The sequence below is a fragment of the Canis lupus genome, chromosome 8 (genome assembly GCF_011100685.1).
Source record: "Canis lupus familiaris isolate Mischka breed German Shepherd chromosome 8, alternate assembly UU_Cfam_GSD_1.0, whole genome shotgun sequence".
NCBI classification, from domain to species: domain Eukaryota; kingdom Metazoa; phylum Chordata; class Mammalia; order Carnivora; family Canidae; genus Canis; species Canis lupus.
Genome location: NC_049229.1, coordinates 62,969,935 through 62,986,830, shown reverse-complemented (window position 1 = coordinate 62,986,830; position 16,896 = coordinate 62,969,935). Strand labels below are relative to the sequence as shown.

At 37.0% G+C, this 16,896-nt stretch overlaps 1 protein-coding gene across 11 annotated transcripts in view; it reads right to left on the bottom strand.

Moving 5' to 3' along the window:
• The window catches only part of UNC79 (unc-79 homolog, NALCN channel complex subunit), a 238,947-nt gene that overhangs the window by 176,113 nt on the left and 45,938 nt on the right, over window positions 1-16,896 (bottom strand). For all 11 annotated transcript variants that reach the window (XM_038545595.1, XM_038545589.1, XM_038545598.1 and 8 more), the window contains exons 4-5: window positions 14,500-14,670; window positions 6,337-6,429 (exon numbers count right to left, since the gene is read on the bottom strand). In XM_038545595.1, the coding sequence (XP_038401523.1) occupies window positions 6,337-6,429; window positions 14,500-14,670 (264 nt within the window). The remainder of the gene's footprint in view (window positions 1-6,336; window positions 6,430-14,499; window positions 14,671-16,896) is intronic.

Sequence of the window (16,896 nt, the reverse complement as noted above, 5' to 3'; positions counted from 1 at the left end):
AGTCAGAATGGCTAGTGTCAAAAAGATAGGAAATGACAGGTGTTGTTAAGAACATAGAAAAAAAAGGAACACTTGTATACTGTGGGTGAGAATGTAAACTGGTACACCTTCTGTGAAAAACAGTATGGAAGTTCCTTTAAAAATTAAAAATAGGGATCCCTGGGTGGCGCAGCGGTTTAGCGCCTGCCTTTGGCCCAGGGCGCGATCCTGGAGACCCGGGATCGAATCCCACATCGGGCTCCCGGTGCATGGAGCCTGCTTCTCCCTCTGCCTGTGTCTCTGCCTCTCTCTCCCTCTCTGTGACTATCATAAATAAATAAATAAATAAATAAAATTTAAAAAAAAATAAAATAAAATAAAAATTAAAATTAAAAATAGTAAATATCTTATGATCCAGTAACTCCACTAGTGGATATTTACCCAAAGAAAACAAAAGCACTAATTTGAAAAGATATATGCAATCCTATGTTTATTGCAACAGTTATTACAATAGCCAAGGTATGGAAGCAATCTAAGCTAAGTCTATTAATAGCTGAATGGATAAAGAAAATGTGGTATACAATATATATACAGTGGAATATATACAATATACAGTGGAATATTACTCAGCCATCAAAAAGAATGCAATTGGGCAGCCCAACTGGCTCAGTGGTTTAGCGCCGCCTTCAGCCCAGGGTTTGATCCTGGAGACCTGGGATCGAGATCTGGGATCAAGTCCCATGTCAGGCTCCCTGCGTGGAGCCTGCTTCTCCCTCTGCCTGTGTCTCTGCCTCTCTTTCTCTCTCTCTCTCTCTCTCTCTCTCTCTCTCTCTCTCTGATGAATATAATAAATAAATAAATCTTTAAAAAAAAGAATGCAATCTTTGTGACAACATGGATGGACCCAGAGGATATTACACCAAGTGAAATAAGTCAGACAGGGAAAGACAAATACCATATGATTTCACTTACATGTGGAATCTAAAAACAAAACAAACAAACAAAAACAGACTCATAAATACAGAGAACAAACTGGTGGATGTCAGAGGGGAGGAGGGTAAAGGATGAGCAAAGCAAGTGAAGTGGATTAAGAGGCAGAAACTTCCAGTTATAAAATAAATAAGTCATGGAAGTGAGAAGTGAAGCATAGGGAATACAGTCAATAATATGGTAATAATATCATACGGTGACAGTGGTAACCCCACTTATCACAAGCATTGAGTAATGTACAGAATTGACAATTCTTCATCTTGTTAACAAAAGAATTATTAGGGACAGTCCCTAGTAATAATAATTATATAACATAAACTTACATCAGTGTAATCAAGAACTATATAGGACAAAAAAATTGTCCAATAGGATCATAATAAAAGCTCACATTCACTGAGTGTTCATTATGTGTCGGGTATTGTGCTAAGAACCTTAAACGTATTATCTCACAACTGCCATGTTGCAGTGAGAAAACTTATTTAGCTTAGTTCCCTATCTTGCCCAGGCAAGTGACAGACTGATGGATAAACTTGTATTTCATCACTCAGGCACCAAGTCTGTCTCGTTGAGGAATTCTTAGAAGCTATGAAACAGTAAGCTTCATTAATTTGCCCACGCTTGGGAAAAAAAGGACACCTCCACCTAGTTAGATACCTGTTTTATATCTTCCTGAATCTGTCATCCAACCCTGTCATAGCCCTGAAGCAGGTATCACTTTAGTCACCAATGACCTCTGTGTCATTCAATTCAACAGACATACTGTAATCTACTTCTTACTTGACCTTCAGCAGCATTCAGTGCTGCTGACCTGTCTCCTTTCCAAAACACTCTTCCCTTGACTGAATGACTAACCCTCTCCTATAACCGTGGCAGACAATGCTGTTGCTACTCAGCTGCTACCAATAACCCTTTCTTCCTGATCCATCCCCCAATGCACAGACTACAAAGCAAGATACTTGCTCAAAGTCCTTCGCAGCAAGAGATGGCCACATGACTCAGTTCTGACCAGTAAGACATAAGAGAGAATTTGCTGGGACATGGGGGGGGGGGGGGGGGGAAGGCGTTCTCAAATATTTTTTCTCTGTGATAAAAGAGGCACTAGAGGAGACCTTTCTCTAATTACCCTGATTGATCCTGTTACTTGTTTGCAGATGTGATTGTGTAAGAATAAAATGATCCCCACTGTGGCAGCCACCTTGCAAACCTGAGGGAAAGTCCAGGAGAAACACAAAGGCACCATCTCAGGCCCCAATACTGTGGCACTCTCGGCAAGACTTCCTACTGTGTAAACAAAGTAAACAACAAATGTTCTTGTAGTTGAAAACTTGTGCTAGTCACCCAAACTCATCTAACAGTTTTATAACCTCTCCACCTTTTTGGCAAGCTCATCCTCTTTCACTGGAGTGGAATTCTTGAAAGCCTGATCATAAGCCCACTCCACTTTTCATTCTATGCTCTCTCCTACGCAATCTCACACTCATACACAACTTTAGTTACCATCTATATGCACTTTCATAAAGGCCACTGGACACTTACATGTAGGTTCTATTTCACTACCTCTAGTCCAGAGCTCTATACTGAGTTCCAGGCTCACAATACAACTTCCTAATTACCATTGCCTTTTTTTTTTTTTTAAGGAAGCCAATTTATTTGCATTTTTGTGTTTTGGACACACAGAATTATTACTGAGATTACGTGAGGGTTTTTTTCCCCTTTCACTGAGATAAAATTGACATGTAACATTGTATTAGACCAAGGAATACCATCTCCTCTTAAGTGCCTCAGAAATATGTCAAACGTGATGTCCAAAGTCATGTAACCTTCCCTCAGAAACCTGGTATTCTTCCAGCGTCTCCTTTCTCAATTCCTAGAAGCACCAATTCATTCAGTTTTGCAAGCCATAAAGGCACCCTACCTGATATTTCACCAAATCCCATCAATTTTACTTTCTAAATACTTTTCTTAGGCTCAATTGCCTCTACCTTTTTGACATGCCAAGACAAATGCAATGGCTCCTCATAGATCTACATCCACTTGGGTTCATTTTTAATCCACTCTCAACTACAGTCAAAGTGACATCCGCACAACCACCCCTAAGTTCTCCAGTGCCTTCCCATTAGACTCGGATAAACAAACACAAGCTCCCAAACAGAGTCCACACATCCTGCAGGTTCTGGCCCACAGACTTTCCCAGTCTCACTTCTCTTGAGGCAGCCCTCACTCTACGCTCCAGCTCAACCAATCTCTCAGCTTGACAGCTCCCTCCTGACACAGAAAAATCTTCCATCTGAGTCCCCTGCCCTTTGTAGGCCTTGTTAATGCTCATCAGCCTTCAGTCCTCAAACAAAAGGTTACTTGCCCAGAGAAGCCCTCTCTGACCTCTTCAGTAAAAGAAAAATCCCCTTTTATAGGGTCTTTTTGCGCAAAATACATCTTTCCAAGTGCTTGTCACAGCTGAAACTTTACATTTGCTTTTTTTTTTTTTTTTTTTTTTTAGAGAGAGAGGGGGGGAGAGAGAGGCAGAGGAGAGAAAGAATCTGAAACAGACTCCACTCCCAATTCAGAGCCTAACACCAGGTTCAATCTCATAACCCTGAGATCATGATCTGAGCTGAAATCAAGAGTCGGACACTTAACTGACTGAGCACCCCCAGTGTTCCTTTACATTTACTTTTATAATTATTTAACTAATGCCTTTTCCCATCACTACCATATAAGCTTCAGAAGGCAGGGGCAGAGGTCAGTTCTGTTTTGCTAACCATGATGTTTCTGGTGTCTGGCATAGACGAGATATTCAGTGATATTTACTGAATATATAAATAGCCATCTAGAACTGGAATTTTGTTCTTAAGTCATCAGTGAGTTCTCAAGTACAGATGTTCCAGACCACTCTTTCTCCATACGTATGTCACATGAATCCAGTGCACAGTAGTCCCCTGACTACCCCATGAACGGACCTGGAGAATCCCTTTGTTTAAACTGCTTGCCCTCCCAGATTGCCCCACTTACTCTATTAATCAAAACTGTATCCATATTTTAAGACTCATACTTGGCTCAAGTGGCATGAAGCCTTTCCTGGTCATTTCAATCCACAGAGTTCTCTCCCTCTGATGAATTAATACTATCTATAATATTTATTTTATACTTTTCACATACTACCTTACATTATAAATAAATGATTTATGTGAATATGCCTAATATTTCCAATTAGACATAAGCTCCACAGCAAGCACCATATCTTATATCTCTCGATGGTTTTCACAATGTCTAGTTCAGAGCATGAACAAAGGACTTACTCAGTTGAATGAGGTCTATGCTCTGTCCTCGATACACCATGGACTATATACAAGAACCAAACTGCCATCTGCTGTCTCCCCCAATAAAAATTCCAACAACAAAATGATGCCGCCCTATCACTAGGTCCCTGAGGGTCCCCTGGTGGATATAGCTTCACTTTTAGCAGTTTCTCCAACACAAGACTAGTTTTGGGTCCCAAGTATAATTTTTAGAATGGAATAGTTGGCCACACACATTCCCCATGAACAGATGAAGATACAGATTTGGAAATAACAGAAGTAATACAATCTGATCATAGTGGCTTCCCAGCAAAACATTCAACTCCAGAAAGAAAAGGGTAGATTGTAGCAATGTGCGTGGCTCTTCATTGAGCATTTACAATGCACCTGTCACTGTGCGAGGTAAGCACTTCACATACACTGAACTCATCAAATGCTTACCACATTTTAAGGCACCATTTTAGAAATGAGGAAACTTGATCTTAGGGAAGTTCAACAACTTGTGCAAGGTTAACACTAACTGGCAATTTACTGGTGAGCTCAGATATGAGCCCACAGACCTTTAACCTCAAAGCACAGGATTTTAGGCCCCCTCTTTACTGCCTCCCAACTTATCAGGACCAAGCCTCAGGAGGAGACTTCAACTTACTAGACTCCAAATAAAGTATGTTTTTGAAATATAATGTATAATAAATATAAATGACATTTTGAGGGCTCTCTAGCCAGAGTGACATATGAGATAAAACTTCCAAAAAATTATACATTTTAATTACTCATATAATGATTCAATTACTCATGACATCTCATATTTATTTTTTTAAGGCACTCATATTTAAAGGGTAACACTCCAAACAAAGAAGCATTAAGATTTAAAAATGAAATATTTTTTTCTGGGGTGCCTGTGTGGGTCTGTTGGTTAAGTATCAGACTCTTGGTTTCAGCTCAGGTCACAGTCTCAGGGTTGTGGGATCGAGCTCTGCATCAGGCTCCATGGAGCGTGCTTGAGATTCTCTCTCCCTCTGCCCCTCCCCCCTTTCTCTCTCTCAAATATATAAACAATTCTTTTAATGATACATTTTTTCCTTATCTTACATCAAAAACTTAATTATTATTTATTATGCAATTATGTTGAAGGTTGAAAACAGTGCCACCAAATTTGTTCACTTTTCAAATAAACAATAAATGAAAATTAAAACTGAGTTCACATACTAGCATGTGATGCCAACAGTAGGCCTTTTTAGGTCAGTTTCCCAAAGTTCATCTATAGTTATATGATGAAAGGAAGCGAAACCTGTCCAACATCACTACTCATCAAAGAAATACAAGTCAAAACAAGATATTATTCTTCAACAGTCTACCAGAATACAAATTTTACAATACTCAATGACAGGTTACAATGGACTCTCACATATAATTAGTGAGACTACTAAAATTTTTTCAAGTCCCTTAATTCATTAATCCCTCTTTTATGAATTTATTCTAAGGAAATAATCAGAAACATAGGAAAAGATTTATGCTCAAGGATACTTGTATGGCATTAGAACAGCATATTCACAAAATATTAATAGTCATTACAATCCCAGTGATTTTTTTTATATTCCTAATTTAACTTACTCCTATATACTTGTATTCAATTTCTAGTCAATGTCCTAAAATTGTGTCCCCAAATATACTAAAAATACTAGTCAACAAGATTACTGCTAATAGCAACAGGTCAGAGAAAGTTATTTTAACTCAAACGTCTGTCTTAGGACACATCTCAAGTTATCTATCTACCAAGAAGAGCTCTTCTTACATGAGAATTTCTACTTATTTCCTATCTTGTTTAACAATTGTTTTTTAGGGATCCCTGGGTGGCTCAGCGGTTTAGCGCCTGCCTTCGGCCCAGGGTGAGATCCTGGAGTCCCGGGATTGGGATTGAATCCCACATCAGGCTCGCTGCATGGAGCCTGTGTCCCCCTCTGCCTGTGTCTCTGCCCCTCTCTCTCTCTGTGTCTCTCATGAATAAATAAATAAAATCTTTTTTAAAAATTGTTTTTTAAATTACCAAGCCAATCAAATTTCCACTGACCTGGGTTGGATGTGTATTGCATTGCAATCATTAACATAGATGATGCAGACAGATTAACATGAGCAGGAACACCTTCTCTCCTTGAGGATCCCACTGAAACAAAACATTATTTCATTAGATTCAATTTATCTATATATAATTCTTATTTTGCATACAGCAGGAGAGCAAAGAAAGCACTTAAAAAAAAAGCCTCGAGCAATTCAAAGGATGTTTTGCACAAATAAAACCACAAAATATGTCCTAGCATTCAAATGCCATGACTGTTATCAACAGCAAACATTTTGTAAGAATCTACAAGGAGCAGAAATAGTGCCAGAGCATGATGTAATGGCTTTATCAGAGAGGCACTTAGATGTGATTTCTGCTCCCAGGATGTTTATATCTAAGTGGAAAAGAAATTTAAGAAAACAAAATTTTCCACAAACCCAAGTATAAAGGCATGTTGAAGGTTATCCCAATAAAAGAAAAAAAATAAAAGGTTTATTTATTTTGAACCCAACTTGAATATGCTAACTTTCAGAGATGCAGATGAAACAATGTGGGGACCTTATGAATTCAGTCACACACACTAATTCCAAATTGCATATTATAAAAAACTATATATTAATTTAAAAATTATTTTCAACTCCCACATATCATGAAACAATTTTATTCAAACCTTCACATGTAACTCATCAGCAGCATCTCCATTACCGTAAGAATAATTTTCTTAGCTTTTGAGAGCTTACCATCTTCACATCCAACCAAGTTGTTTGAAAGAAAGCACTTTTTGAATCTGTGAATAACACTGTCACTGAACATTTTATCCCGTGGCACAAGTATTCAGTCACAAAGCAAGCTGGTTTCTTCAAAAATCATGTATCCATGGTCTCCACATGACAACCACTTATATCCTGCTTTTAAGACATCTTTAAGTGGCTTGTTTACGATGACATCCAACACTTCATTACATTTCTTTCTCTCTCATTTTCAGTGGCATATCAGGTAACTCTAATAAGCATTCAAAACTAGCACCGATGGAGGTCATTCAAGATAATACTCCAGAGAGTTGCTGTCTCCAAAGAGTACTTTATTATTCTAACCAGTAATTGAGAGAGGGCTCATACAGGAGAAACTTTCAAAGGACTCAGATATAAAATGAATTCCTTTTCTCAGGGATAATTGCAGAAGTAGGATAAACCTCTCCTTATGGTTAGGCTTACGTGGCAAATTGTCAAGAAAGCATGAATAGAATGATGTAGAGTGAGCAGGACACCCTCAATCAGCCAACTCTCAATTTCCTACACGCACTGGAGAAAACCACTAATGTGGGCAACAGCAAAAAAAGCAGATGACCCACAAATCTGCCTTATTTTATTTTACATTAAAGTACAATATATGGAAATAATCTCACCTCCATCCATAAAGAATAAGGCAACTTGTAATAAAACACATGTATGAGAGAACCATTAAAACACTAATATGAGATTTGTCATATAATAGAGAAAACAAAGAAAATTTAACGTGATTCTATTCTTTTCTTTACATAAAAGACTTTGAGCACCACAATGGATGGTGACCTTTACAACAGCTTTACAGAAATAGGCAAGCAAATAAAACAGATCATTAGGTTCCATTTACCTGAATCTGCTTTTATTAATCACTTGCAGCTGGGCTAGTTTGGCTGTGCAATATAAATGAGTATTGATAATTATACAAAGATGTGCAGATCATGTCAATGCTCTTAGATGGTAAAGTTGATCAAGTGTGATTAATCAAGGAAAGAGAACTCTGAGTCGAATTCTAAAGAACAAGATGCGGTTGCTCTCAGACTTTAGCCAGGAGCTCTGGGGCCCATATCTAGAGTCTAACTCCATCAGTTTGGAAGCAGAAAAGGTAGATGTTTGATAAGCATATCAAGTGGTTCTGATGCAGGTGGGCCCTGAGCCTCGTGGGAGGAGCATTACGAGAGGGACAGGAAATAAGAAAAAAAAAATTCAACAAGGTGTCCGGGTATGGAAGAACTGTGTGCCCCTCCCTGTGCCCTTTGTTTAAGGAGGAGGAAAGTCTTATCTCTGACATACTCAAGGAAAAATAATTACATGAATTTAAGTAATTTTAATTTAATTTAATACACACTTAATTTAAGTGTGTGTGTGTGTATATATATATATATATATATATATATATATATATTCCTCTTGGGACAAGTGTTTGTAACCTTTGTTGAAATTCACTGAAACTTTTTAATAATAATGTTTCTTAAAAAAATAAAAACTACTATAAAGGGAGACTGAGAATCCCTGTGCCTGGAGGCTTTTAAAAATGGGAGAGATGCCCAAAATGTCTTGATGATTTAGGTGAAGTCTATTTGGAGAATAGCCCAAATGGCTCACTGACCTTTGGCTGTCCCTTTTACCCCTACAAATCCATGCTCTCCCTCAAGTGTGGTCAACCACAAAGCCAAAAGCATTCCCCTGGCTCAAGCCCCAGGAAACTGGCTCCAGTACCTCTATAAACAGACAGTGTCTTGCAGTTGCTTAGCCTTCTAACAGACTGAGTAAAATCACGCAATTCTAATTAATAAACGTGCACAGGCACACATCATTTATTAAATCTTCATAAAAAGGCATGATGTAAACAGATGTGCAGTTCGTCCCCATGAGGGTATATAAAGCCAAAGCTACATACAAAGAAAGGAAGAAGAGAATTAATCAAAATGAGAAAATTTTACATTTAATATTGTGCTCGGGGAATACAATTACAAGTCTGAAGACCTATTTCCTGATCCTCCTAGCACCACCATAATCACCATATCAGCATCCCTTTCCTCTATGAGCAATAACAATTCCTTAATCTGTTCCTGCATTTTTATCATTCCAAGTGTACTATCATGCCTATGCATCTCTTATAGGATTCTCACCAAAATAAATAAATAAATAAATAAATAAATAAATAAATAAATAAATAAATAAGTAGGGGTGCCTGGGTTGTAGCTCAGTAGGTTATGTGCCTGACTCTTGATTTGACTCAGATCATGACCTCAGGGTTGTGAGATCCAGCCGTGTCGAGGATAGAGCTTGGGATGGACCTGCTTAAGATTCTCTCTCTCTCCCTCTCCCTTCCACCTGCTCCCACTGCTCACACACTTCTCTCTCAAACAAATAAATAAAACTTAAATAAATAAATAATGGGGAAATCCACTATATAAAGAGAAACCAGACTATTTGTATTAAGAGCACCAACTTAACTATTAGGACTTGAGCCCAAGTCACTTGATTTTATAGCCAATGCTCTAGTGGCTATTCATTCAAAATTCATTTAAAAATTCAGAGTATTTTTTCCATACCTTCTATGTACTAGGTATTTCTCTACCCCTTGAGACACAGCCGTAAATAAGCCAGGCAAGCCTTTGTCTTTATGGAGCTTAAATGTTCAAGCTGTGCCATCTAATATGGCAGCCAATAGCCTTGTGGCTATTTAAACTTAAATTAATTAAACTTCAATTAAATTAAAAAGTCAGTTCTTCAGTCTCATTAGATACATTTTAAGTGCTCAGTTGTCATTTGTGGCTAGTGTATTAGACAGCATGGAATTTTATAAGACATTTCTATCACTATGGAAAGTTCTATAGACAGTGTCGTTCTAGCGGAAAAGGCAAACAAATACCCATGAAGAAACAGAAAGCAGGGCAAGGGAATAGGCAGAGTAATGGAAGGTCCTCTTTTACCTTGAGGGTAAGGAAAGGCATCTTGAAAAATGAGACACTTGAGCTGAGATCTAAAGAGAGTGAGGAAGAATCATATAACCACTTGGAAGAAGGACTACAGTAAGAGAGGAAAGCCAGTAGAGCATGCAACTCTTGATCTCAGGGTTATAAGTCTGAGTCCAGAATCACAGAATTTGTCAGATTCTATGAGATCAAAGCCTATTATAGCCATTATTGTTTATTACACAACAAAGTCTAGGGGTGTTAAATCCCAAGCCCCAGAGGCTGGGCCCTTTTCTCAAGCAATATTTAAGATAATAAAACTTCAGGGCAATATGTAAATTTGAGCAGAATATTGGAATTAATTGTAATGAGATTTGACATGTCTGTCATAGGTGTATGGGTTTGGTCTGTTACACATTTGTCTAACATGATAAAATACTCAAAGGCCATTCCTGTATGTTATCTCATGATCATCACTCACAACAAACATGGAGTAGAAGCAGAGGAGATCAAAATTATTCACAATTCTACAGCTAAGGAAACTAAAGTTTGATGAGGTTAAGAGATCTAATAGTCAAAGGACTAAATAATTCAGTTCTTCTATTTCTATTCTGAAACATTTCCACCGATTGAACAATAAAGCTCTTAGAGTATAAAAGACCTACTTTATAAAAATGATCATTAGCTAATAAAACATTTTATATATATAAGACTATTAAAATGTCACCAATGTGTTGAGTTCTGTCTTTTTCTCTTATATATTTATTAGTTTTTGGAAGATCATAGAAACATCACATGCATCCTCTGTAGTAGCAATGGAACAAAAATGATCCAGAGCCAATGGTCTAAAACCAGGTATTCGATTAAACCACACAATTGCTTTGAAGTCAGTACAAAGATCTGAATGAGCCTTTATTTTTCATAAGGGCAAGTGACTTTTTGAGGAAATTTAAGTTGGATGGGACTGCCCAGTCTTGGCTTCCAAGATATTACAGGTATCATTGCTCAGGCTTATTATCATCTTTGAAATACATAGCCAACATCAATTAATGTTCATTTGGAATCAGCTTTTCTCTTCTCTGCCAACATCTATATCATCTTCCCAACATCCATATTTCAATTTAGTCCACAAATCACAAATTCTTTATTGGAAAAAGAGAGGTTTCCATGGTGAAATGCTAATGACTTTTTCAATTCTTAGTAATCCTTTCATTTATATATATATATAAATATACATATGTGTGTGTGCAGGTATACATATTAATAAACAAAGCCTATACACACACTTGGAATAAAAGTATATCTTACTTATGGAAGAAATTTAAAAAAGGTTATATCAAAGGATATTTTTATAATAAACTGCAGTTTTCTCTACAGCACCTCAAAAAGAGTTATTTAAAATAAAAGCACAGTACTTGGTTTATTGACAAAAATGATAAGAAGGGCATAACTGATAAACAAGCATGGCCCTCACAGTGAAAGAGCTATAATACTTCATTAGATCCACTTTAGAGCTCAGAGCTTCATATTCTAGGTTCTTAATGATACAAACATTTAACACCTGAAAAACTGTCCACATTTTACATTTGACCTTGTGAAGACCATCTCAAAGAGAAAAAAACCTTGTTGTCATGAAGACTTTATCAAATACTCAGAAAATACAACATCCTTCATCCTAACATCTCAGTCCTGAAAAAAAATATTCTGGAAGAAGTGAAATGCTCCTCTCACAGTTTGGTCAGAATTTCGAGACACTGAAACAACTTCCAAAGACAGAAACGACACAGATGCAGGCAACAGACACATATTCTTACGTAAGTTCATTTTTATGTGATTAATTTTATGTGAACCCACTCCCTTCTCTCTTTGGGTCTGTGTCTTTATAAAAAAGCAAATACAAAGGAAATACCTGAATCATTTAATAGAATGTGCCTTTAAAGGGTACTACTACCATATACTTTCAAGGATTTAAAGGTAACAAAGGCATGCCTGGGTGTCTCAGAGATTAAGCGTCTGCCTTCGGCTCAGGGTGTGATCCTGGAGTCCTGGGATTGAATCCCACATCAGGCTCCCTCCTGGAGCCTGCTTCTCACTCTCCCTATATCTCTGCCTCTCTCTCTGTGTGTGTCACTCATGAATAAATAAATAAAATCTTTAAAAAAAAAAGTGACAAAAATTGGCTACTTGTCAACCCACAGGAATAGTGACAAGAAGTGGAAGTCAGAAGCAAGAAAGTAAAACCAGAGTGACGAGATAAATGAACTAGATCAACAACTGGGTTAGAGGAAGATGTGTGCCTCTTACATAAAATAAGATTGATGTTATTTAACCTAGAATTAGTAAGCCAGAAATAACTTTAGAGGTGGAACATGTTTTCCAAACCCCTCCTTTACAGCCAGCAAAACAATGAAATCCCAGAGACAGAAAGAGCTTGTTCATAATTTAAATGAGCACCAAGTCACTCTACTAATAAGTATTAAAATTCACACTAATTTTGTAAGCTCAACTTACTATTTTGTTCCTCTTATGGCCAAGGCTCATACATTTAAATAAATAAGGATTCTAATATGACTATAAGGCATGTTTTGAGGTCTATGCTTCTAATTAAGTAGAAATTAATGAAGATTAAGGATGAAGAACAAATAGCTAGCTGTCACAATGCTGGACCAGTGTGAAGCCTAACTTCAGGGGCCTAATATATTCAACACCTCTCTCTTAATTATTAACTTATTCCTAAGAAGGAGAGTACAATGAATTAGATTAATGATTACAAAGATGCACCTCAAAAAAAAACCCAAAAAGCAAAGATGCACCTCACTTGTAATTCTTAAAAAAATAAATAAAAACAAAACAAGAATTCCAATGCCTAAATTCAACAATGAACACAACTATACAATCCTAAGATTGTATTCATAAACGAGGTGCTTGTCAGGTTACAAAGAACAAAAAGAGAAAGATGATCCAAATACTCTATTACTTGAACCATATAATCAGTCTGCTAATTCTTTTGAATCACTATATAATTTAGGCACAAGTCAGACTCTTTGCTGAAAAGACATGAAAATTTTAATTCCAGAGCTAAAATTTGGCTTAACTGTAAGATAAGTAATGCAACTTAAAGATACAGATGTTTACCAATTACTATTTCATAGCAATGACTTTAATAAGATCAGAAGTACATAAAATTAAAATGGTGAAAAATGATCACTAGGAATGGAATGTGACCAATAAAGTATTTAAATGGAATAAGAGTTAAGGGAAGGAGAAAAGTAAACTAACACTTAATGAACACCAGGCACTGTGCTAGCCAGCACCTTACCAATGTTCCAGGTAAATTATCTCAGGTATCACAACAATCCAGGCAGCCAGTATTAATAATCTCCTTTTACAAGGAAGAAAAAGAAAGGTTAAGTAATTTGCCTAGGGCCACACAGCTAGTTAGGTAGCAGAGCTGTGATCTGAATCTAGATCTGCTTGACTCCTAAATCCACAATCTTTTTAGGTTATCCACTGAAGCATGGATGAATTCATAATCCATTTCTTTTTTTTATTTTTTTATTTATTAATGAGAGACAGAGAAAGAGAGAGAGAGAGGCAGAAACACAGGCAGAGGGAGAAGCAGGCTCCATGCGGGGAGCCTGACATGGGACTCGATCCCGGGACGCCAGGATCACACCATGGGCTGAAGGCGACGCTAAACTGCTGAGCCACCTGGGCTGCCCCATAATACATTTCTTTAAAAAAAATACTTCAGAAGGATTTTTATCATGAAAACCACAACCCAACCTGTTTTTTCTCTTTGCTCATGTCCAGAAAACCTACAGAATTAAGTCAATAAAAGTGAAATAGAATACAAATTATCTCCACATTTATAACAGAACCTTACACAAGGGTTGTAAGCTTTAGCTTTTTTCAAAGTGTGTTCATAAATTTTGACTCTTTTTATCATCGCAATATCCCTGGGAGAAGAAGCTACTGCTAGCGCCATTCTGGATATGAGGTGTCACCCATATGAGATGCCCAACATCACAAAGCACATGTACAGATGGAGCTAAAATGAGGATTTGTATATCCTAACTTTGTCCACTCCTCTTCCCAACACAGTCTTCTGCCTTGAGATGCAAAAGATAACAATTTATGTATCTGAGTCAACACTCTCTCCACCTTTTTTTCTTAAGTGACAAAAAATACCATAATTTCTATGTAGGTAATATAGACTGTGCCTTCATATGTTTTCTTCCTATTCTATAAGATCAAATTATTCCAATCAAACAATTCCAAGGTATAATCATCATTCATTTCTTTGATTCTCACCATTATAATCATACTGAAATGACAATTTAAATCATAGCACCTGTATTCAGCAAGTGATTCCATTTTAATCTTAAAAATCTACAGCCTAAAACAGCAAAAGCAATTTCCATTCATACAATACATTAAAATAATCCAGTATTAGGTAAGATTGAACTTACATATAGCCATTGGTAGAAAAGATGTGCTAAGATATTCAATAATATCCTTGTGCAGAAATGGAGGAAAGGTAGCTAATGTTGATATCATCGTGTAGGGCAAAGTACTCAGAATATCATCATTGAGAAAGGGTAGCAAACATGTAGTTGTATAAAATATCGACTGTCCAAGATCTACAAAACAAAAGTAAGTAATCAATGAATATTTTGCCATTTAACAAAATACGCTAATTCTACATTTTAAGTTCTTATGAACTGGCTTAAATTATAACCAACTATTGCTCCCTTCCTACTAGAGCTCTGAAACATAACACTCAATAGAGTGCATATACAGTGTTTGTTCAGTAAATGGCTGGTGAATACATAAATACCTATTTTATGAGCTTTTCCTCAACCCTTTATCAATCTTCAATAATACTTGGCACTCATGTCATTCCTGGGTTTCAGAAACTAAAAGCACTTACCATGTGATCATGAATCCAGAAATATCCTCTACATTCTTAACTCCATTACATTGTACACAAGGTAACTGTGGCACAAAGCCATTAAATTATTTTCCCGCTGGAAGTTTTAGAAAAGTCAAGGGCAGGACTGGATATGAAGTCAGGCTATCTCTGCTCCATCTACCACAGCACAACCTTCCTACATCTGGAGTTTTGGGCAACAAGGTAACGTGTGACTTCCAGCACAGCAGCCAATTCCACACACACCAAAGCAAAGAAGCTGTAAACTGATGCTACATGACCCTGTGCATTTAGTTATGAATTCTCACGGAAGGATGTGCCACCTAATGATAATCTTTTCACCAATATTTTTAAATGGGGATAGGAACAGTACCTACCTCACTTCTAGATGGATTGTTAGAAAGCTTAAATGAGATTAATATAGAGTGCTTAACAAAGCACATGTGTGCTCCACAAATATTAGCCATTATTAATATGAATAATGTTACTATTATTACCTGTATAAGGAGTAAAATTAGAAGACATTAAAAAAACTATAACTATTTAGCTTTAGAATGCATGTATGCCAAATCCCATTATACTTGAATATATCTTTTGAAATTTCTGGACCTCCCAATATATGGGCTATCAGTCAAGACTGGACAATGAAGACTGATCATCTTCCTACCCATTATGAAAGAGAATTAATAGATTTTTTTGTTTATCAGATTTACATTCTTAGTGCAGTTTTGATGCCTGATGTGATTTTGGATTATCATTAGAATTAACATGCCATCTCAACAAGCACATCAACTGACAAAGAGAGCATTGAGGCCACAATGCACCCTGGCAAGCAAGGGCCAGTCAACTTTGAGCTCAAGTGGCTGAGACACAAAATCCACAGGTGTTTTACTGAGAATTAACTGAGGCTATGCATAAAAGACACCCCAGCTAAATTATAGCCTTGCTATAGAACATTAGTGCTGAAAGGGGCCTGAGAGCCAAACTGGCGTATTTTTCAAATGAGGAAACAAAGGCCCAGAGAAGAAAATGGATTGCCTAGTTGTAGCTTAACTGTGACACAAATGCAGCTTTGGCCAGCGCCACTACCCTGCCCCCCTGTGAGGACACAGCCTCCAGCCCTAGTACAGTGGTTCTCAAATTCAAGATAGAAAAGAATCACCCAGAGAACTCATCAAAAATTTGTATCCTCAGGACACACCCCTCAACGATTCTTATTCCTAAATTCTGGCTTAGGACCCAGGATTCGGTGTTCAAGCCCCCTCAATGATTCTGATGTTGGAAAGACACATAGCTTTTTAACCTCTAAGGGATAGTCTAGTGAATTTTTCCCCTCTTCAAAGCTCTGTCATGCAGAACAAGAACATGGTGTACAGATAACAGTGAAGAGTAAAGTTGCAAAATAGTTTTGTTATAAAAGTAAATACATAAATCACGCCCCCGAAAATGTCATAATTTAACATATTAATTACAGTTAAATGGCTTGTGAGTTACTGAACCAAATACTTTTATCTTAATCAAGGGGCTTTCACACAGTGACACACCCAGGACCAAGCAGGTCTATAGTGACCATTTGTCACAAAGGAAAAATACCAACAAGTCCATGGCCACAGTAAGCTCTGCCACTTATGTTCAAAGAGTCGTCTCCTTTAAGTTCTGAGGGGGATGAGATCCCAATAAAAGTAACCAGGGCTTAAACAACTACAAAATTATACAACCAGCAAATTTATAAATTTGTACATTTTTTAATATTCACTACAATACAGAACTGCAAATATAAGAACAAATTCAATAATCATTATCTCATCATTTTTATGAAAGTAGATTTTAAAAAATTTTTTTCACGAGGTACACACTTTTCTAAACAAACCATTAGGCATTGTCTTAAGAGAGTAAGCCATAACTACAAAGTAAAAGAACCCCCACAACCCACTCA